The sequence below is a fragment of the Octopus sinensis genome, linkage group LG17 (assembly GCF_006345805.1).
Source record: "Octopus sinensis linkage group LG17, ASM634580v1, whole genome shotgun sequence".
In the NCBI taxonomy this organism is placed as follows: domain Eukaryota; kingdom Metazoa; phylum Mollusca; class Cephalopoda; order Octopoda; family Octopodidae; genus Octopus; species Octopus sinensis.
This window is the reverse complement of record NC_043013.1, coordinates 14839564-14864332: the sequence shown is the minus strand read 5'-3', so window position 1 is coordinate 14864332 and position 24769 is coordinate 14839564. Positions and strand designations below refer to the sequence as shown.

General features: G+C 37.2%; 1 protein-coding gene across 3 annotated transcripts in view; it reads right to left on the bottom strand.

The window, feature by feature from the left end:
* Positions 1-421: 421 nt before the first annotated feature.
* The window catches only part of LOC115220683 (dmX-like protein 2), a 179075-nt gene continuing 154727 nt past the window's right edge, over positions 422-24769 (bottom strand). For all 3 annotated transcript variants that reach the window (XM_029790800.2, XM_029790802.2, XM_029790801.2), the window contains 7 exons: positions 15782-15842; positions 12425-12555; positions 7585-7662; positions 5906-6050; positions 3580-3669; positions 1914-2041; positions 422-1002 (listed from right to left, as the gene is read on the bottom strand). In XM_029790800.2, coding sequence (XP_029646660.1) covers positions 793-1002; positions 1914-2041; positions 3580-3669; positions 5906-6050; positions 7585-7662; positions 12425-12555; positions 15782-15842 — 843 coding nt within the window. In that variant the 3' untranslated portion in view covers positions 422-792. The remainder of the gene's footprint in view (positions 1003-1913; positions 2042-3579; positions 3670-5905; positions 6051-7584; positions 7663-12424; positions 12556-15781; positions 15843-24769) is intronic.

Genomic DNA, 24769 nt, shown 5'->3' with positions numbered 1-24769 from the left:
AGCAATTTTGTGAGGAGAGGGATAATCGATACCATCAACCCCAGAAGGATGAAAGACAAAGTTAACCTCAGTGGGACTTGAACTCAGAACCTAAGCAGTCAGAAAAATATTACAAAGTACTGTTTCTTCAATGTTCTGGCTATTCTGCTAGCTCACCATTTTAATAATAATAATAATAATAATAACAACAATAGTAATCCTTTCTACTAAAGGTACAAGGCCTGAAATTTTGGGAGTAAGGACCAGTCAATTACATTGATCCCAGTGCCCAACTGGTACTTAATTCACTGACCCTTAAAAGATGAAAGGCAAAGTCTTCAATAGTAATAATAACAATAATTTCTTTAAGAATCTGGGAATCATTTCCCACTCTGCAAATAACAGAAGACAACGGGTGTAAATAAATGTTTTTTTTTTGTTATTGTTGTTCAGTGTTTGTTTTTTTGGAGGGGGAAAATGAGTGGTGGTGGTGGAAGGATTGTTGTTTTTTTTTGTTTTTATTTTGTTTATGTTCAAGTTTACATCTAAGTGGTCTGTTGTTCCTTTTGGGTAGAAAACTGAGCGAGAAGAGAAGAGATGGTGGTGGTGGTGGGGCAATGGGACATAGTGGCATTGTGGCTTTGCCTAGTTTACAAGAATTAAAAACCAAATTGCATCTCTGCAAGTTGTTCAAATTTCAACCCCTTTCCTTCTTTCCCAACATTGTTTTATTTTATATATATGTATATATATACACACACATATATATATATATGTTCTGTTAGTCGACTTTGGAACGAGTCGAGTGATAAATCAGCCAGACCAATTGTGAACGATATCGTCTTTGTCTGGAAGTTTCCGGATTTTCATAGAGCCGTCCACACCGCAGGATAGAAGATGGTTCTGTGGTATGACTGTCACTTGCGTGACCCCAGACGTTGAACCGACATTACGGAAAAACGTTGTCTTGCTGTGTTCACCAACGAATGAACACACCAGTTGGTGAACGTCCAGACTCCAGATCTGAATTAAACAAAAATAATAATAATAATAATAATAATAACAACAATAATAATCATCTTTCTATTAAAGGCACAAGGCCTGAAATTCTGGGGGAGGGGGATAGTCAGTTACATCAACTCCAGTGCATAACTGGTACTTATTTTATTGACCTCAAAAGGATGAAAGGCAAAATTGACCTTAGTGGAATTTGAACTCAGAATGTAGACGGATGAAATGCTGCTAAGCATTTTGTCCAATGTGCTACTGATTCTGCCAGCTCATCACCTTGATAATAATAATAATAATAATAATATAATAATAATGCTTTCTTTATTAGCCACAAAGGCTGCAAAAATCATTTAGGACAATATAAAGACAAAGGATAGTAAGGATTTACATAAATGTGTAAAAAATAAAAAAATAATAACAATTAACAACAAAATTCCTGAATATAGGGGAATCACCACCCAAAGGCAACCCAAAGAACCTCTCAGATCCTGAACCATCCTATTTACCAGGAGACCCGTGGAAAGTGTCCTCAGCCTACAGGCACCAGCTTTAGTGTAGGTCAGCTCACATAAGCCATCCTCGTCCCATTCGCCTGTCTTTCAACAAATTTTCTGGATGACAGCACCTCCCTTTTAATCCTCACCTTCATTTTCAAACGGAATTCTTAAAAAGTCTCAGCCGAAGAGGAAGTGTTTGGCATCAGTCCTTTCAGTTTTGCCCTCCACACAACCTCTTTTGCCATGACCACCACACAGAGAGGAAAAGTGCTTGTCGTTCTTGCATGTGGAGTGATCTTCACGATAAAACAACGGTTTCAAATTTTGGAATAAACCAATGATTTTCATGGAGGGCTAAGTCGATTACATCAACTCCAGTGCTCAACTAGTATTTATTTTGATTTTCAAGAAAAAAATATGTCATACCTTGATGTCTCCTTCAGCAGAACCTGTCACAAAGAACCTTTCTTCTGGATCCAGGGCCAGACTTTTGATTGGGGATTCATGGGCTTGGAAGGTGTGTCGCATTAATCTCTGTCTCATATCGAATAAACCTGGCAGTGGTTAAGGAAAAGCAATACAAAAAGCAAGAAAGAAACATACAGATACACATCCATCATCATCATCGTTTAATGTCGGTGTTCCATGACAGCATGGATTATATGGTTTTGACAGGATCCAATTACCTATTTCTTTACTACCCACAAGGGGCTAAACACAGAGGGGACAAACAAGGACAGACGAATGGATTAAGTCAATTACATCAACCCCAGTGTGTAACTGGTACTTAATTTATCGACTCCGAAAGGATGAAAGGCAAAGTTGGCCTCGGCGGAATTTGAACTCAGAACGTAACGGCAGATGAAATACGGCTACGCATTTCGCCCGGCGTGCTAACGTTTCTGCCAGCTTGCTGCCTTCGGATCCAATTACCTTAATTGGACAGGATCCAATTACCTTAATTGGACAAGATCCAATTACCTTAATTGGACAGGATCTCCTGTGTGCACATTGGGGAGGTTTCTATGGCAGGATACCCTCCCTAATGCCAATGAATGTACTGGGTGCATTTTTCATTGCGCTAACACTAAAGGGGTCACAAAATAACATGCAAGACAAGACTCCTTCACAGAATGGTGATGCAGTATTGAGGAAGGTGGTTTTGTACCAGGGGTAGAGAGGCTAAAGTAGGAGGGAGGGATGGGATCAGGTGTCTTGCTGTAGGCTGTAGAGGAGATACAGGGGTACCTCAACTGAAAAGGAAGAAAGGATGGTATGACTGCTGACTTTCAAATTTCACCATTAAAACTGGCTTTTAAAAACAATTCTGAGAAGCCAATATTAACAGCAAAATTTCCAATTAAACAGTCACTGTTAATCACTATGTTCACTTTTCTTTTTGCATGGGTCAGACAAAATTTGTTGAGGCAGATTTTCTATGGTCAGATGCCCTTCCTGTGGCCAATCCCCACCTATCTCCGAGCAAGGTAATGTTTTCCCATAGTTTGATAAATTTTTCTGTTTTTTTTTTTACAGAAAAAACAACCTCATGTATAAGATGGTGATGCTCATATACAACTATCACATGACGTCTGGTTAACAGTACTATGATGAACTTGTTTCAGTTTCTGTCAACCAAACCCACATACAAGGTTTTGTTTGGTCTGTGCCTAGAGTAGAAGACATTTGCCCAAGATGCCACATGGTTTGGAAGCAAACTTCTTGCCACGCATCCAAGAGAAAAACTGGGTATACGTAGCCTCAGATGTAGTGTACAAGAGAGAAGACAGTGCTGGTATGGCCATGTAATGTGTATGAATGAAGACAATTGCATCAAGAGGTGCTGATCTCTAATTGCAGAGGGAACACGTGGAAGGGGTAGACTCAGGAAGATGTGGGACAAAGTGGTGAGAAAGGATCTATCAGGAACAGTCAGTTTGAATAGCAGAATATCTCTGATAAACAGTCATTGAAGAAATGGTCTTATATGGGAAACATACACACAACAGCATCAACAACAGCCTCTCAAAAGATGTAAGATGTGATGAGGTAAAATTTCAGGATGGAATTTACAAAAACAAAAAAAGGATACAAATTTCTCCCTTTCTGCCGCCACTGATAATGAGTTGATGCTGTGGAGCATAGACAATTGCTGGGCTTCCGTGTTCATGACAGGTAAATGCTGGAAAATAGTAAATAATTCTGATAATTAGATAGAGGCATTCCTTCAGTCAACAGTTGTGGGGAGGGGGTCCTTCAGTCAATGTCGTCAACAGTTAGAGGAGACTGCTTCAGTCAATGCCGTGAACAGTTAGAGGAGACTGCTTCAGTCAATGCCGTCAACAGTTAGAGGAGACTGCTTCAGTCAATGCCGTGAACAGTTAGAGGAGACTGCTTCAGTCAATGCCGTGAACAGTTAGAGGGATTTCCTCAGTCAATAGTGTCAACAATAACTTGGGGGATTCTTTCGGTCAATAGTATTAACAAGGATTCCACCAAGCAATATAAGAAACACACAAGAATATATTTAAAATACATGAGTCTCAATGTGGTAGTTTGAGCTGATAGTCTCGTTTTGGAAGAAAGCTATTTTTAGATAATTCAAAACCATGATGTCTGAAATAAAATATTAAGATGGGATAGTCATAGCTGAAATCCTTTAACACATATCAGTAGGTCTGAAAAAAGGCTGAGTTGAGTGGATAAACTAAAACAACAGGAAGAACATATTGGATAATGTTACCTCAGAGTATGCCTGTTACATGTATTATGAGCATGACAAATATACATGTTCCAGTTGCTACAATATTATATACAAAACATACATATTCATTTCAACTGTTGTGTAACACAAACATACACATTCCAGTTGTAGTATAACACACATACACACACACGCGCGCATATTTTAACGGTTGTGTAACACATATTGCAGCTGTTGTGTATTGAACATACACATTCCAGTTGCAATGTAACACAAATACGTATTCCCATTAGAGTTAACACACACACACACATACATTCAAATGTGTCCTACACACACACACACAGTGCAAAGGAGTTACACGGCTGTAACTCCAGTGCAAAGACGTCCAACTCTGTTAGACTTTCAAAAAACTTCTCATTCTCTAATACCATTAACCCTGCCCCCCTCCCCACCACCCAACGACTGGCTGATATTGATGATGGAAGTAAGTAGCCGGGTGTAGGACAATACAACTGAGAGACCTCAGAGGAAGCGGGTGTGACTGAGAAGCGAGTCGGTCCCACTCCCACACTTTGTTCTAATAAAACACAATGTAGAAATACAAATATATCGTTTTTAAGTGGCTACAACTAGGCTGCATGCCACTACACTACACCAGGAATGTTTGTTTCCCATTAGTCTTGGCAGGCCCTCAATTTTATGAATGGGTTTCTGCCAATAACATCAATGTAGTTGAATGGTCTTTGTCGTCTGTTAGGGTGCAGAAGTTCCCACGAGGTATAACTTGTTCAGCACAATAGCAGTGGTTGGCAGCCAGTGCAAGTACAATATACATGTAGTTTCAATCATCACTGATCAAGAATAGCAGTACACTCAATTGTGAAGCATGTTGTGCTTGTCATGGATTGATCTGTGCCAACAAAGGTCAGGATACAGTTAAAGAATTCTGCTTGTACTCCAAAAATGTACTCTAGCAACCAGCCACAATCCTCAATCACCCAGAATATACAGTCTATTGCTTGCGTTTACGTGACTGAGCTGCAAGGCAGTGCATATAATTTATATGGATTTATGTACTCGCACCCATCAACATGGAACCAGCGAACAGAAAAAAGTACAAAGGCTCCTGATCTTGACAAACAACAGAAGAATGCATTTAAAAAAAAAATGAAAAACGGTAGAAATAGTCAAGAAAATACATGATGGTGGTGCTAATGAATCAGCTATTCATTCTATTTACAAAGTGTGTGGAGAGGATTTATTTATCACTGTCTTTTTGGAACCAAAGGATTTATTTATCACTGTCTTTTTGGAACCAAAGGATTTATTTATCACTGTCTTTTTGGAACCAAACGATTTATTTATCACTGTCTTTTTGGAACCAAAGGATTTATTTATCACTGTCTTTTTGGAACCAAAGGATTTATTTATCACTGTCTTTTTGGAACCAAAGGATTTATTTATCACTGTCTTTTTGGAACCAAACATCATAAAAAACAAGGATACATATATACCTTTACCAATACCAGTAATTTCAGAGGGTAACGATAACAATGAAAAAAAAAGGAAAGAAATAAGATAAAATGAAAAAGAAAAAAATTAAAGAATAACAAGAGAGGAGGAGATGATAAAAAAGGTAAAACCAATGAATCGTAGTGATACAAAGAAGGAGGAAGAGGAGGAGATGATTTATAAAGCAGGTGGTACTGACGATGGACAAGGGCACTTCGTGTTGGTAGCAAGGTGTCCCAAAGACAAACATTTTTACTCTCTGAAGAATGGCCAGCTGTTGCAATAAGACTGCAGGAACCAACAAAGGTAAAATCACTGGTTGTTTTGTTATGACATTGTAAACTCTGGAAATGAAAGAAAAAAAAGAGACACATAATAACAATAATGATGGTTTCAAATTTTGGTATAGGGTCAGCAGTTTTTGAGGGGAGGAGCTAAGTCAATTACATCGACCCCCGGTACTTGATTGGTACATATTTTATTGACCCTGGAAGGATGAAATGCAGAGTCGACCCCAGTAGGATAATAATGATAATTTCAAATTTTGGCACAGGGCCAGTAATTTCAGGGGAGGGAACCTGTCAATTACATTAACCACATTACACAACTGGTACTTCTTTTATCGAACCTGAAAGGGTGAAAGGCAAAGTCGACCTCAGCGGAATTTGAACACAGAATGTGAAGACAAATGAAATGTTAAGCATTTTGCCAGCTCACTGCTTTAATAATAATAATAATAATAATAATAATAATAATAATAAAAATAATAATGGCTTCAAATTTTGGCACAAGGCCAGCAATTATGAGGGAGGAGCCAAATTGATGATATTGACCCCAGTACTCAACTGCTACGTATTCTATCGATCCTGAAAGGATGAAAGGTAAAGTTGACCTTGGCAGAATTCGAACCAAGACTGTAAAAACAGATGAAATGCTGCCAAGCATGCTAATGATTCCACTAGCTCACCACCTTACTAATAATAGTGAAAATAATAATCCTTTCTACTATAGGTACATGGTCTGAAATATTGTGGGGAGGAGGGTTAGTCAGTTACCCCCCCCCCCCCCAGTGCTCAACAGATACTTACTTTATTAACATCAGCAACATTTGAACTCTGTACTGTAAATCCTTGGGTATAGTCTGCCCTTGAGTATAATACGCAGGGGATTTTTAGGGGGCTGTACCTCTGAAAAACCTAAACCTTGTGTACAATACGCACCCCTTCTCTAACTTGAGTCAAGGAGGTCTATATATCTCCGTCGTCAGATTCATAGTCAACATCAGAAGATTCACTTTCATTTATTTCTGAATACTTTTATTTTAATAAATGTTGCTTACTGCAAGTTATGGATGATTCTTTTATGACTTCATTGCTTACAGGCTTAGCTTAAAGTATTTTCGCACCCGACAGCACAAAATGCGTCTGAATAAACATTGCTGGACAGCAGATAGAGACTTGGACATTGCTTAGAAAATATTTTTCATTTTTAACCTCATATATAGTACGCACTAGGGATTTTGACCATTAAATTTTGGGGAAAAAATGCAGATTATACTCGAGGATTTACAGTATATAAATAGAGATTAATTACTGCTTAGCATTTTGTCCAGAATGCTAACAATTTTGCCAGTTTGAAGGAATAGGTTAGTTGACATCATTGACCTCTCCCCTACTTTATTCTATTGACCCTGGAGGGATGAAAGGCAAAGTTGACAATGGTAGCATTTGAACCCAGAACATAGAAAGTCAGATGAAATACCAAAAAAACTTTTCCAATGATTTTAGAAGCAGGAGTTAAAATGTGAAGTAATACAGGAAAGAAGATTGAGGTCAACATACTTTAGTTAATTAATTGATTAATTAATAAATATCATACCATAATTGGTTTATTGAAATTGCTTCCAATACCAACTTGCCAGAGGCACACTGATCCCTCAGCGTCGCTGACACAACACTGAAAAGATAATAGAATAAAAGTAAATCCTTTGATGAAATACAACACAATGTTTTTTTTCTCTGATGATAGATGAAGAAATATCTGGTCCATTTTGAACTCGTAACCTTTTCATCTGAAATACTTCTGGGGAAACTGAACAACAAAACACAAAGAAACAATACCACAATGAGCAGAGAGGGAAAACAAACAAATTTGAAATCAATAATTGACACACACACATATACAGATAGCATAGAGACATATACACACACACACAGATGGAGACAGAGACATATAGATACATATAGAGAGGCATATACATACACACACAGATGCATATATATATACATATATATATATATATATATATATATATATATATATATATATATACATATATACACAAAGAATCATATACAAAGACACACACACACACATTCACATACAGAAACACAGACACATCGAAACACAAACAGCTACAAATACATATACATGCACACAAAGATATGTATATACAAAAACACACATATATATATATATATATATATATATATATATATATATATATATATATATATATATATATATATATATATATATATATATATATACACAGCCACAGAATGAGATGCACACACACTCACACAGACACAAACACACAAAATCACATACACGGAAGCACACGACACACGCACACACACACACACAATCCACACACAGACACACAGAAACATCATCATCATTTAACGTCCACCTTCCATGCTGGCATGTATACACAACACCAAACACTAGAAGCACATACATACACAGCCAGACACGTACACAGATATACATGTACAGATACAGGGATGCAGACCCACACAGACACATACATCCACACTGACACAAACTAAGACACACACTAATATACCAGATATGCACACACACACACACACATACACAGATATGCATATACAGACACATCAACACAGACCCACAAAACAACACAAACACACACATAAACAGACATACAAACACACATATGCACACATATGATACATGTGAACAAACACACAAGCGCATGCACATGCGCAAAAACACACACGAGCACACACAATGTTTCTTTTCAATATTTCCCATTACTCAACCAATAAAACCCAGAAAAGACAGCCAGTGGTTGCTTTTTTTTTTCTCGATAGATTATCAATGTCAGATTGTAGTATGTTGAACGTCAAACAACAGAGGTGTGTAAAACATGAAATGTCAGTGAGCAAGCAGAGAGAGAGAGAGAGAGAGCTAAGAGCAAGTGAAACAACATCTTGGATATTTCAATCTTGTGAATAAGCATGATGGATAGGTTTGCATTCATGTATATATGCAGCCTTTGAGGATTGTGGGTGATCAGTTAATAACTGTGTGTTAGACTGTCTGCTTCAATGTTCCCTGTTTGTGGGGGAAATTAATATTTCTTGTGTTAGTGAGTGTGAGAGAATAGTTTCTGAATGAATAAGGAAGATAATCCACAGAACAAACCAAGAACAATAAAAAAATAACAAAAGTAAGATAAAAGTTCTTTCCACGATAACATTGGCACAAGGCCTGAAACTCTTTAAACTTTTTAGCATTCAGCTTATTCTGTCTAATGTAATACCTTTTTACTCACATTATTTTGAATTACTCTTTGTGTTTAGGTTTCAATGATATGTTTGTTTATTTTTAATGACATTGGAGGGTAGGTGTGAGAGGCTAAATACAGCCAGCGTGAATGTATAACAGATATAGAATCTGAGCTGGATAAGGCTAGTTTAAATACTAAATGGCTAAGGATGGGAACAACCAATTAAATTGGTTCTGGAAACCTTGAAAGAAGGCCATGAGAAATGCCTCTTTCTCCTGAATAAGAAACAATACAGAAAATAATTCTATTTTCTTCCATACCCTCCATATTTTGCTTCTTCCTTTTTATTTCTTCTACCCTTGGAAAAGATTCACAAAAAAATCAGACAAGCTGACGCCTGTCAACCATGACCTTTTCTTTATATTTCGGCAGAAAAAAGAAGAAAAAGAATTTGTTTTGTAAAAGCATAACAGCAATTAAATAAAGGGTGTGCTTGGTATTCATAGATGTTATTCAAAGCAAATACAAATGCTCAGTCTACTGAGAGGGGCCCAACTGGTACTTATTTCATTAAACCCAAAAGGATGGAAGGCAAAATTGACCTTGATAGTATTTGAACTCAGTACGTAAAGAGGGAGGAAATGCCACTAAATAGTTTGTCCAACAGGTTAACAATTCCACCTTGGTAATAATAATAATAATAATAATTTCAAATTTTGGCACAAGGCCAGCAATTTCAGGGAAGTAGGTAAGTCAATTGCATTGATCCCAGTGTTCAACTGGTACTTATTTTATTGACCCTGAAAAGATGAAAGGCAAATTTGACCTTGGTAGAATTTGAACTCAGAACATAAAGACTGATGAAATGATGCTAAGCATTTTACCAGGCAAGGTCAATAAAATCCACCCCAGTCTTTGACTGGTACTTCATTTAATCAACCCTGAAGGGATGAAGTGTGAAACTGGACTCAGTGGCAGTTAAACTGGAACACATATACTGAATGGCAGTGCCCCAGCATGGCCACAGCTCGTAAGCTGAAATTGGATGAAATGAAATGATACCAGAGCAATTTATATGGTGCTCTCACACTACTTGTCTAGAATTTGAACCTAATACTGCAATAATTTACAGTTAAAAGGGCCTACAACAGTTCAATATCCTGCTGATAAACCTGAGGGATTTACATGGAGTAGATACAAATGTCGTCAAGAAATAACAGGACATTCTACTATTTGAGGTCCTGGATGACCATATGTTGCAGCAAGAAGCACAAACAAGGTAGCAGTATCAAATTCCCTCAGTCATAACAAAATAACAAAAAGGAAATAAAAATCTACAGAGGAAGGGCTGTAGAAAGAGTAGGAACAATACCAGCAATACTCCAGCATGGTCACAACCCAAGGGCTGCAACAGGTAGAAAGAAAACAGTAAAAGAGAGCACACACACACATACACTCACTCACTCATGCACATATGTGTGTGTATGCAGGTATATATGAGTGTTAATGTATATGAATATGTATGTGTGTATGCCTGTCTAAGTATATATGATTAAGACGCAGATTCTGCAAACCACATTTCAGGTTCCCCCACTCCATCTGAGAATAAAAATTGATACAGAGCGACAGGGGACTCATTCTATGCTTGCTACAACATCTCCTGTTCTGGGGGACACAATAGAATGCACACACTCCACAAACAAAGACACATAACAATAACGACAACAGAAGCAACTATAAGGTTGGCCAGATGTTACATGTTGTGAGCGCCAGATGGTGAAGGATTGTGAGGAGTGACAAAACCTGTCGGAACCATGCCAGATTAAAAGAAAAAGGAAAAAAAAAAAAACACTCCAACCCACTCTTTCCAGAGATTTTACAATAACAAGGAAAATATTTGAAAGTAAGAACTCCTCAGTGAAAAAGAAAGGAAAAATATGAGAATGCTCAATACTGAATGTAGAGTGTTGAAATATAGTTGCTAAAATTGAAACTTAAAATTTTGTGGCAGAATTTCATGTCTGATATCATTATACAAATTTTGAATAATGAACAGAGAAACTGTTAATAAGAATATTCAGATCATCATCATCATCATCGTTTAATGTCCGCTTTCCATGCTAGCATGGGTTGGACGAATGACTGAGGTCTGGTGAACCAGATGGCTGCACCAGGCACCAATCTTGAACTAGCAGAGTTTCTACAGCTGGATGCCCTTCCTAACACTCAACCACTCCAAGAGTGTAGTGGGTGCTTTTATGTGCCAATCAGGCGGCACTGGCAATGACCTCACATGAATCTTTTACACATGCCACCGGCACAGGTGCCAGTAAGGCGATGCTGGTAACGATCCAGTCACAGAATATATCATCATCATCATCATCGTTTAACACCCGTTTTCCATGCTAGCATGGGTTGGACAGTTCGACTGGGGTTCCACATAATAAGCACATGCTGGTGCCACGTAAAAGTGCTTGTGCCGATGTTATGTTAAAATATATGTGGTAACAAAAAGAACATTAACTTTTGAACACTGATAGAAATCATTCTCCACACATAAAACAGCCTACAATGTGTGTGTGTGTATGTGTGTGTGTGTGTGTGTGTGTGTGCACATGTGCATGTGTGTATGAGAGAGAGAGGAGTGAAGAAATGTGAACAGAAATTGCAACAAAAAAAATGTCAGAAACTCCTCACTGCAAAATTTCCTATGGCAGATTTGTCTTTTGAAATTATGTAGCAAATGTTTAGCCTTATGCAAACAATTACAAAGAATGAAATTTCTTGCATAATTGCTGTTCCTATGCAATGAAAACATTAAAACCTTTTTTTTTGGTTAAACAAAGGTAGCAGCTCTACCAGGTTTGAAAGAAGGTGCAATATTAAGGATGGACCAAGCATATCAAAGACATTGTCAACAACTTTTCTCTCAATTGTTAAATACTGATTGTTCAATGTCTGCTTATCAATTCTCGAATGGGTTGGACAAGGATTATTTGAAGCAATGCTTTACGGCTGGATGCCCTACCTGTCACCAACCCTTGCTTGAGGAATATATTGTATTTCATTGGTCTTTGAGAGAGCAGCAAAACCTATTGCATATCAACAAGGTATGTAAACATAATGCGACAGTATCAAGAGAGATTGTAACTATGAAGAAAGTAGTTTGAAAGTGATTCTTACCTTATTACCTTGGGCATTGAATAGGGTACGGGTGACCTTTGAGAAACAGCCAGGCTGTCGTAGCAGAGACAATGGCTGGTGATGGCCCCACTCCCACATGCGGACACTGCCATCAGTGCTCCCGGTCAGATCTGTATAAACAACAACATGTTTAGTGAAACAAGGAATAACAGACGATACAATAGTCTTGTGTTTACAACAAGCATTTCAAAAGCCACATATTTCATTGTGTGTGAGTGTATGTACATGTGAGTGTGTGTGTGTATACACACACACACATAAGAAAATGAAATCACAAAGGAATAAACGATCATCATATGAACTTCAGTAGCTCACAACTGTTTCGGTTATCAAATACAGTGAACTTGTAGTTGAGTTCAGTTCTACACAAGGTCATTTGTTTTGCAATATCTAAGTGAAATATCATCATCATCATCGTTTAACGTCCGCTTTCCATGCTAGCATGGGTTGGACGAATGACTGAGGACTGGCAAACCAGATGGCTGCGCCAGGCTCCAATCTTGATCTGGCAGAATTTCTACAGCTGGATGCTCTTCCTAACGCCAAACACTCCGAGAGTGTAGTGGGTGCTTTTACGTACCACCGGCATGGGGGCCAGTCTGGCGGTACTGGTAACGACCTCGCTCAAATGTTTTTTCATGTGCCAGTAAGGCGACACTGGTAAATATATATAAAAAATATCATCATCATCGTTTTAACATCCACTTTTTCATGTTCACATGGATTGGAAGGAATTCATGAAGCCAGATCTTATACAGCGAAATGCCCTTCTTGCCTCGTCTGTTTCCATGCAAAGTAATATTTCTCCTTGGCCTAACACGTTTTCAAGGAAGACTGGAAACAAAAGACAACACTTGTATGATGATGACATTCATTTACAACTACCATACCACGTCAAGACTAGGAGACAGTAGCACACACCCATATATATATATATATATATATATATATACATACATCATTATCGTTTAACATCTGCTTTTCTTGTTGTCATGGGTTAGACAGTCTGACTGGAACTGGTAAGCCAGAGAGCTTCACCAGGTTCTAGTTTGATTTGATTTGGATTGTACGGCCTTCCTAACTCCAATCACTCCAAATGGCACAGCTACCATTTACATGACACTGGCATGGGCACGACGACAATCTCACAGGTGCCCTTTATATGACACTGGCATCAGCCATGACTACAATTTCACAGGTGCCCTTTACATGACATCAATAATGGTCACAACTACAATATCACTTGGTTTTACTGGTATCGGCTACATATACTCTTTTCTCTCTTTTACTTGTTTCAGTCATTTGACTGCGGCCATGCTGGAGCACCGCCTTTAGTCGAGCAAATTGACTCCGGGACTTATTCTTTGTAAGCCCAGTACTTATTCTATCAGTCTCTTTTGCCGAACCGCTAAGTGACGTAAACACACCAGCATCGGTTGTCAAGCAATGCTAGGGGGACAAACACACACACACACAAACATATACACACACACTTATATATATATACATATATACGACAGGCTTCTTTCAGTTTCCGTCTACCAAATCCACTCACAAGGCATTGGTAGGCCCGGGGCTATAGCAGAAGACACTTGCCCAAGATGCCATGCAGTGGGACTGAACCCGGAACCATGTGGTTGGTTAGCAAGCTACTTACCACACAGCCACTCCTGTGCCACATATATATATTATCGAGCACCTTTTCTCAAAGTATGCGCTTTGTTTGTTCACTGCAGTATAGCTCCCTGAAAGTCATAGACAGGCTGTCTATGAATCTCAGGTGTTTTAACACCCAGCGTAATGAGGAAGTCGTCTCCCCCACCGCAGCGAACTGACAAACAAACAAAACACATACATTGTGTATGTGCAGCTGATAATGTTTACAACACTAGCACTTCTTTTAATTTGATACTGAACACACACATGCGATTGTGTGATGGGTTTCTTTCAGTTTCCCTTCTACCAAATCCACTTGTAAGAATTTGGGCAGCCTGGGGCTGTAGTAAAAGACTCTTTTCCAAGATGCCATGTAGTGGCGCCTACATTCATTTTATGATAATACAAAACCACTGCACCTCTATGCATTGCTTTCATTATCTCACCATGAATACAGAAATACAAAGTATGAAGAGCAGTTTGATTGCCAACTTTTATAAGACACAAAAGAAAGAGTTCAGGGTCAAACCAACTTGTCGAGCAGAAACATGACTACTTAAAAACCAACTTCTCAATGCACCCTTTGTTTTCTAAAACCAATTTTAGTAGTGAAACTTCAAAGTAAAAAGTCACTATTTATATCTGCCATTATCACCACCGTTTTAAAGCCTACTTTTCCATTGCTTACATGGCTTAAATGGAATTCGTTGTATCAGATTTTTTTCAGCAGGATGTCCTTCCTGCTGCTAACCCTCAAGTGTTACCAGGCACAGTATTATTTCTCATGGCCAGCCATTTTTTTCATGGAAGATTGGAAATGAGCAACCTCACTTATATGATAGTGATACCCATTTACAACCACCACAAGGTCAAGACAAGGGTACACACACACATACACATGCAATATTGTATTGAAAATTCAGCTGAGTTTTAATTTCATCTGTTGTATCTGGCCCCTCCCCTCTCAAAGGCTCCTTGTCTTGCAAGTTATCTGGTGACTCTGCCAGTGCTGGTGCCACGTAAAAAGCACCCAGCCCACACTGTAAAGTGGTTGGCATTTGGAAGAGCATCCAGCTGTAAAAACCAAGCCAAAACTGACCTCACCTGTGCTGGTGCCATGTAAAAAGCAATCAGCCCACTCAGTGGGGTGGTTGTTGTTAGGAAGGGCATCCAGCCATAAAAGCCATGCCAAAACAGACATAAAAGTCTGGTGCATTCTTCTGCTTAGCTGGCTCCTGTCAAACCATCCAACCCATGCCAACATGGAAGGCAGATGTTAAACAATGATGATGATGATGATATCAATGTTTTCTTCATATTTTCATGTGAGTACATTGCAGTTTGTTTTAACTGTAACGTTCCAAATCTGTGATCAATGTTCTAAGGCTAACATGGTCTTATCTTCTGGATGAAGTCATGTTGGTGTGTGTTGCTGGTTTTGTATTACTTGGTATGACTAATGCAGTGTAGTGTAGTGTAGACAATGCCACTGGAGTTTGAATTTTAACAAGGACAAAAGGAAAGGAAGTTGATTGTACACCTGTTATCATTGGATCGATCTGAATATGAAATACTAGCCGATTTGATTGTCACATTAGTAGAGTGTGTATATGTGTGTGTGCATATATTTGTGAGCTGCAAAAAGTAAACAGTAACAAAAATCAGAAATGACTGACTTACAGTGAGGTAGATGGGGGTGAGCTCCAATTCTTCTGACACCAGTGACATTTCTCTGAATTATCTGATGAGTCAGAGAGAGAGCAAGAGAGTGATAAAGAGAGAGAGAGAAGAAAAGACGGAAACATTTCATTAAATCACCTTCACTGAATTATCAACATGCAAATACAACATGGATTTCTAATTAGCATACTATTACAGATGACATATATTGTAAAATAGGTCAATTTATAGAAAAAGAAAGAACAATGAGAATTATTGAGATTGAAAAAAAAAAAAAAATGCACTCATACAAAATGGCTGACATTGTGTTTTGTTTAAAAAAAAAAATTTTAATGTCTAGAAATTAGAGAAGAAATAAAAATGGCAAATGACCATGGCATTTAATTATTCTACTGGAAATTGAAATGGAAATGAAATTCATGGATTTTTTTTTTTTGATTGTGAGAAAAAATAAAATAACAAAGAAAAAGCTAAGAAGATAAAACTAAGATAATGTCTGCCTGAAAAACTAAGAACCACAAAAACTACTTAGGTTTTAGATGAACAACTGACAAATGTGATGACAGAAATGAGATGCAAAGTTAAAAGAAAGCTACAAAAACTTTGGAATAGCCAAACAAAAACAACAAAAATATTGGTGAAACTATAAAGAAAACATTCAGAAAAGAAATTCTAATCTCTAAGCCATGAATTGTCACTGAAATACCACAACAATTTTGGAGACCACGACAAAAAAATCCCAGGTATTGCTCTTCTGTCTCTGAACAAAGCCATAAAAGGAGTAGTCACTGTTAAACAGATGAAAATAATATTTGCTATTCCAGAGCTTGTATTCCATATCTCTTTTTCTATAAACTTTTTTAAAAATTTAAATATAATTTGTCAAAATATTTTCGTCGCTTTGAGACCGCGACCTGTTCACTGACAAAACTTCGTGTGTGATGTTTTGTCAGTGAACAGGTCGCGGTCTCAAAGCGACGAAAATCTTTTTTAAAATATTTAGTAAAATTGTCAAGATTGGAGAAAGTTTGTTATAGGGAGATCTGAGCACTGCCGCACTGTGAAAAGTTTGCTGTTAGAAGATGTAGAAATGACTGTCTTCAGTAACGTTTGTCAAGTGTTGTGAGATGTAAGCACTGCTATGTTGAGTAAATTTTGGCTGCTATTGGGAGATGTGATCACAGCTGACCTAAATAAAAATTTGTCTGCTGTTGGAAGATGTGAGAATTTGAACATATTGCCAGCCTACCCTGGCACCTGTGCCGGTGGCATGTAAAAAGCACCATCCGTATGAGGTCGATGCCAGCGCTATCTTGACTGGCTTCCGTGCAAGTGGCACGTAAAAAGCACCCACTACACTCATGGAGTGGTTGGCGTTAGGAAGGGCATCCAGCTGTAGAAACACTGCCAGATCAGACTGGAGCCTGGTACAGCCTCCTGGTTCTCAGACCCTGGTCAAACCGTCCAACCCATGCTAGCATGGAAAATGGACGTTAAACGATGATGATAATGATTACTATCTCTTACCATAATGATTGACTTTTGTACATGGCTTGCATAGCTCTCACAAACCATTCATCTAATGCTTAGCTTCCTTAGTGACCACCAGACTACAGAACCTCGAACCCTGAGAAATGCCTTTCTCCTGGCTGATGAATGCTCAGTATTGTGACTTACCCCTGGCTATTACTTCTAGGAATATGTCATCACCTCTTCCTTGTACAAAGTCAAACTTCATCTCATCTGGACAACTACTGTATCTAATCAGTTATGCTATAACTCTTTCCATAGTTTTCATCACCTGATCCAACAATTTTGATACCTCTGTAGTCAGCTTCCTCTCTTTATATATCTATTTTGCAGGCTGGAAGAGACCTCATAGCTGGCTCTCCCACACCAAATGACTGGATGTGATTGGGGGAGATCTCTAGAGGCTCAACGTCACCTTGGAGGTTGCAGAGGGGCTGGTACCGGACTGCTAGCGATGGAGAGCACATGTGGACCTGAATGGCTCTACACATGATGACAACTCTGAAACTATCAACATGGGATGATATCAGCCTCATCAAGCAAGAAGGAAACAGTAGTTCAGAATGATATTACTTCACCAGTCATTAAGTAAGACATCTCACTGTATTATCTGGTTAACTATACAAGTGACTCCCATGGGACTTATTGTGACAGATATTTCAAGTGTCACAGCAACTATTCTTCACAGTCTAGTCATTTTCCTTGTCTTCAAACTTTAACCCTTTAACATTAAGATTTATCAGATGTAATGGCCATTGATTCACATTAAATTTAACCATGCTTTATCTTGTAGCTTTTAGATTTCAATGATGCAATTGCTTATTTTTACAATGACAATGTTGGGTAGGTGTGAGAGGCTGGAGCTGGCCAGTTTGAACATAAAACAGGTAAAATATTTGGGTTGAATATGGTTAGTTTAAATGCTGAAGACTTAATTGCACAGGTGACCATTGTCAACTGGAATGGCTTAATTGTACAGGTGACCATTGTCAACTGGAATGGCTTAATTGTACAGGTGACCATTGTCAACTGGAATAGCTTAATTGTACAGGTGACCATTGTCAACTGGAATGGCTTAATTGTACAGGTGACCATTGTCAACTAGAATGGCTTAATTGTACAGGTGACCATTGTCAATTAGAATGGCTTAATTATACAGGTGACCATTGTCAACTAGAATGGCTTAATTGTACAGGTGACCATATTATTGTTAACTAGAATGGCTTGATTGTACAGGTGACCATTGTCAACTAGAATGGCTTAATTGTACAGGTGACCATATTATTGTCAACTAGAATGGCTTAATTGTACAGGTGACCATTGTCAACTAGAATGGCTTAATTGTACAGGTGACCATTGTCAACTAGAATGGCTTGATTGTACAGGTGACCATTGTCAACTAGAATGGCTTAATTGTACAGGTGACCATATTATTGTCAACTAGAATGGCTTAATTGTACAGGTGACCATTGTCAACTGGAATGGCTTAATTGTACAGGTGACCATTGTCAACTGGAATGGCTTAATTGTACAGGTGACCATTGTCAACTAGAATGGCTTAATTGTACAGGTGACCATCGTCAACTAGAATGGCTTAATTGTACAGGTGACCATCGTCAACTAGAATGGCTTAATTGTACAGGTAACCATCGTCAACTAGAATGGCTTAATTGTACAGGTGACCATTGTCAACTAGAATGGCTTAATTGTACAGGTGACCATTGTCAACTAGAATGGCTTAATTGTACAGGTGACCATATTATTGTTAACTAGAATGGCTTGATTGTACAGGTGACCATTGTCAACTAGAATGGCTTAATTGTACAGGTGACCATATTATTGTCAACTAGAATGGCTTAATTGTACAGGTGACCATTGTCAACTAGAATGGCTTAATTGTACAGGTGACCATTGTCAACTAGAATGGCTTGATTGTACAGGTGACCATTGTCAACTAGAATGGCTTAATTGTACAGGTGACCATATTATTGTCAACTAGAATGGCTTAATTGTACAGGTGACCATTGTCAACTGGAATGGCTTAATTGTACAGGTGACCATTGTCAACTGGAATGGCTTAATTGTACAGGTGACCATTGTCAACTAGAATGGCTTAATTGTACAGGTGACCATCGTCAACTAGAATGGCTTAATTGTACAGGTGACCATCGTCAACTAGAATGGCTTAATTGTACAGGTAACCATCGTCAACTAGAATGGCTTAATTGTACAGGTGACCATTGTCAACTAGAATGGCTTAATTGTACAGGTGACCATTGTCAACTAGAATGGCTTAATTGTACAGGTGACCATATTATTGTCAACTAGAATGGCTTAATTGTACAGGTGACCATTGTCAACTAGAATGGCTTAATTGTACAGGTGACCATTGTCAACTAGAATGGCTTAATTGTACAGGTGACCATTGTCAACTAGAATGGCTTAATTGTACAGGTGACCATTGTCAACTAGAATAGCTTAATTGTACAGGTGACCATTGTCAACTAGAATGACTTAATTGTACAGGTGACCATTGTCAACTAGAATGGCTTAATTGTACAGGTGACCATTGTCAACTGGAATGGCTTAATTATACAGGTGACCATTGTCAACTAAAATGGCTTAATTGTACAGGTGACCATTGTCAACTAGAATGGCTTAATTGTACAGGTGACCATTGTCAACTGGAATGGCTTAATTGTACAGGTGACCATTGTCAACTAGAATGGCTTAATTGTACAGGTGACCATTGTCAACTGGAATGGGTTAATTGTACAGGTGACCATTGTCAACTGGAATGGGTTAATTGTACAGGTGACCATTGTCAACCGAAATGGCTTAATTGTACAGGTGACCATTGTCAACCGGAATGGCTTAATTGTACAGGTGACCATTGTCAACCGGAATGGCTTAATTGTACAGGTGACCATAGTCAACCGGAATGGCTTAATTGTACAGGTGACCATTGTCACCTGGAATGGCTAATATCTCTGTTGGGTCAACTTGAGGTATATGCTTTCTCCCATTCATTCTCGTCTTTCAGCAACTTCTCATAATAGCAATTCCATGCCTCTTTCTTTTTGGTACCATTAAGAACAAGTGTAATGCTATCATTCTGTACACACTTCTCCGTAGCAATATCTCCATTTCTAGTACACCACTTTGCAATCTGGAATGCTTCGTGCCTCTCATCTTCACATTGTCGAACATGTGAAAACCTCTTCTTCCTTTGTCAAGTACACTTGACATCCAACTTGTCTTCTACTTACCTCATACTGCTCTTTGCTACCCTCTCCTCTTTTTGTCACCTGTCTAGGCCTGTTTCTCGGCACTTATAACTATCTACAGTATTATAATACTACCATGTCTGTTTGGCTGGAACTTAACACTTTCTACACAGTCGATCTGTGGCTCTCTGTAGGTTTTCTTATAATTTTATGTGGGTGTATGTTTACAAACATATATAAATACACACCTCTCTGTGTGTCTCTCTGTCTGTCTATTTATCTAGGATAAATATTAATCAATAGCTTGAAGTTTACACACACACACACACATGTATGTATGAATGAATGTACATACACATGTATGTGTGTATCTATATAAAAAAAATATATATAGATATCAAACAACTCATATTCATTCAATGGGATTTTTTCCTTCTGAAAAATTCACAAATAGCAAAACCCTCCAGAGCGGTACTGTGAGAACTAAATGGAACAATCCAGCTTCTCCTTTTGAAGAACCGTTTCCCCAGATTATGCCACATACAACAAACATAGGACATAACGTTAGCGGGGCTACTATTCAAATCACATCACTTGTGACCTGTTTTTTTAAATTTGCTAATGCCATGCATAAACAATGGGCCATATTGAGTCCATATGAAATTAGACACCAAACATAGTATTAAAAATGTTTTACAGAAAACCTCCCAAAATATTTTAACTGAAAATATCTACATAATGCCAACGATCTAGCTTAAGAAAATATTTAATGAAATTAAAAACCCCTCAATGTATTTTTTTCCTTTTCTTTACTGTTTTTATTTCTATTAAAGATATTAAATAAGAATTTTGATTCTGCAAGGTCAATGAAATAGCGATTGTGTATTTTGAAAGAAAATGATTGAAAGAGAAGAGTGCTGGGTTGGATAACATTCAAGAATTATACACAAGTGAATCTTTCTCAAGTGTCTCTGTATTATTTAGATTAGCTTCTCAAAATTGATTGTTAAGCTACAGTTCATATACGTACGAGGTGTAGTCAAAGAGTATCCGACCTTGAGTTTTTTGCCCAAAAGATGTAGTACTTATTTATTTGCACTACTTTGAATTAATCACGCGTTATCTCATAGCTTGGAGATTTTGATGATGTAATTGTACATTTTAAGAAATGATATTGTAGGGTAGGTGTGAGAGTCTGGATCTGGACTGTTTGAATATAAATCAGGTAGAATATTTGGGCTAGATATGGCTGGTTTAAATACTAAAGGGGTAGAGAAAAGATTTCTTAAACTATTGCATATTTTTATCTGGTTTGCATGATTCATGATGGGAATAAGAAACACATGCACTGGTTCTATTTCACTTCTTTTGTTATAATTAGCTAACCATATAACCAATTAACTACTCAGTTGTTTGATTAATCATTTAGTCAGTCAGTCAATCAATCACATTTGTCAGTCCTTTCATTGCCATTTGTGACTTCAACGAAATACCCTCTTTACCTAATGCAATAATGAAGCAAAGCTGTTGGGTGGTTATTCTGATCTAGCAGAACACAATGTTTTTGAGCACCCTGCGAGCTTGGTTGAAGTTTATAATATTTGAGTTTTGTATTTGGTTTGTAAATTTCTTGATGTGGATTTGTGTGTTAAAACAGATTTTGTTGTATCTTGGGAAGATCTTTATGCTAATGACATGACCTTTATGCTAATAATAAGATCTTTATGCTAATGTCATCAATGGGATAAAGAATGGTGAGGAAATTTTAAATTTATTCTATATCATAATTTAACTGTATGGTTGATGATTCCAACAGACCAATCACCAGTTATCCTTGAAATTAACATACAATGCTGTAATTACACCAACAACAAAGCAACAGGTAAATGAGTATTTCCATATGATCAGTAGAAATAGCAGCCACATCTTTTAAAAAATTTTTTTAAAAAACCATAGGATAGCTTAGTCTGAGCTGAATTATGTCATCCAGCCATGGCAAATTCATCTGAAAAGAGGAGAGAGTCAAGACTAAATGACTTTGATCAGAAACCTGCTCTATCAGGGGATACAGATCTACGACCATACAAAGACAGAAAAAAACAAAAAAACAAAACAAAACTAAGCAATGAGACAAGGGAGCCCCTCTGCAGTTGTTAAGAACAGCAATTAAATCTCTTATATCACACTACCATCTTAAAAAACATTTTAAAAGAAAGGAAGGACACATTAGATAATTAGATAATGTATTCCTATATGCACTATGTCTGAAAGAAAAAAATGATTCCGGTAAAAATACATTTGCATATTAGTTTAAAACTACTAAAATGAGAAAAAATTTAAAGACATAGGAACAGCAAAAACACACAAAATGCATTCACACAAATATTATTAATTTATTTAGTAGAGTAATGTGAATTAATTATAATACTGTTAAGTTAAAGAGAATCAATATACACTCAATGTAATAACAATCTATCTATCTATATGTATATATATATGATACAAATAAGAAAATGGAGAAACAAATTTAGTTTGTTCATCAACTTTCGGATATTAGAATGTTGAATTATTCATTCATTTAACAAAATGAGAACCTTAATAGCATACATATATATCTTATAATTCAATACATATAAGATAAGAATACAAATTATAAAAATCATAATATAAATTATTGAAATCATTAAATCACTTCTTACAGCTGTTTCAGCCTATGGTTAAAAGTAGTTATTTAAATTTTTATTGCCTATAGTTGTCAATATATTGAGGTTGTAGGCATATAAATACAATATGAAAGATTATATAAAAAATGTCATTAAATACATATGCATACATAAATACATTCAAACACACACACACACACATGTGTATATATAAGAGTAATAAAGAGAATATATAAAGAACCATACACACATACATACATAAAAACACACATACACACACAGGACTGTGTTCATCTACTTGTGCACTTTCACATACATAAATACACACACACACACACATATATGAAACAGAATATCCACATGCATTTATACACAAACACACAGAGAATTGTGTTATAGACATAACATGGAGAATATAAGAAACCGTACACATATATTCACATGCAAACACAAACATAGAACAATGTCTATCTTTTTAAGGATTTCCATATATACATACATACATATATATTTCTTTATTGCCCACAAGGGGCTAAACACAGAGGGGACAAACAAGGACAGATGAACAGATTAAGTCGATTACATCGACCCCAGTGCGCAACTGGTACTTAATTTATCGACCCTGAAAGGATGAAAGGTTTAGTCGACCTCGGCGGAATTTGAACTCAGAACATAACGGCAGACGAAATACCGCTAAGCATTTCACCTGGCGTGCTAACGTTTCTGTCAGCTTGCAGCCTTATACAGACATACATACATATATATATACACACACACACATACATAACATTGACAATAAAAGAACCATGTGCACACACACACACACACAGAAGGATTACCAACTATTCAAATGCTTTCATGTGCCAGGCAATGCTGGAGGTCAAAAAGTCAAAAGACAGAATTAATAAAAAAATGGAATTGATAAAAAGGTAAAAAAAAAAGACAATATCGAAAGTTCTATTTAAGATTTTTAGAAAAAACAGAAACAAAACAACAAAAATATTAAAAACTGACAAAGACAAAACAAAAACAAAAAAGAAACAACAACCCAAAAAACAGACAAACAAACAAACAATAACAAAAACAATGACAAGAACCAGAACACTAACAAAAAGTCGTTCACAAAGAAAATGTAATTCTATGAAACAAAAATTGTCTAACGAAAGAATATTGCAAAAATATTGAAGAATACTACGCAGTGAAATGAGTGAGAAAGGTGTCTTTGATATTTGCAGAAAGATGCACTAAGATATTCCAGGTGTGTCACAGGGGGACTGGGGGAGTGGGGCAGGGATGGTGGTGGTGGTAGTGGTGCTGACTGTTCAAAACAGAAACAAGTAAATAAAACTGTGCTATATACACACACTCACGCACGCATATATATATATATATATATATATATAACGGTTGTGATAAAAGAAAAACGAAAAATAAACCAAAGAGAAGATGAATCTAGTCTCAACATGGGCTAAATATTGTACCCACGTTACTCCATGTTTGAATCTGTCATATATACACACATATATACATACATGCATATTCACATACATAAATACATACACACACAC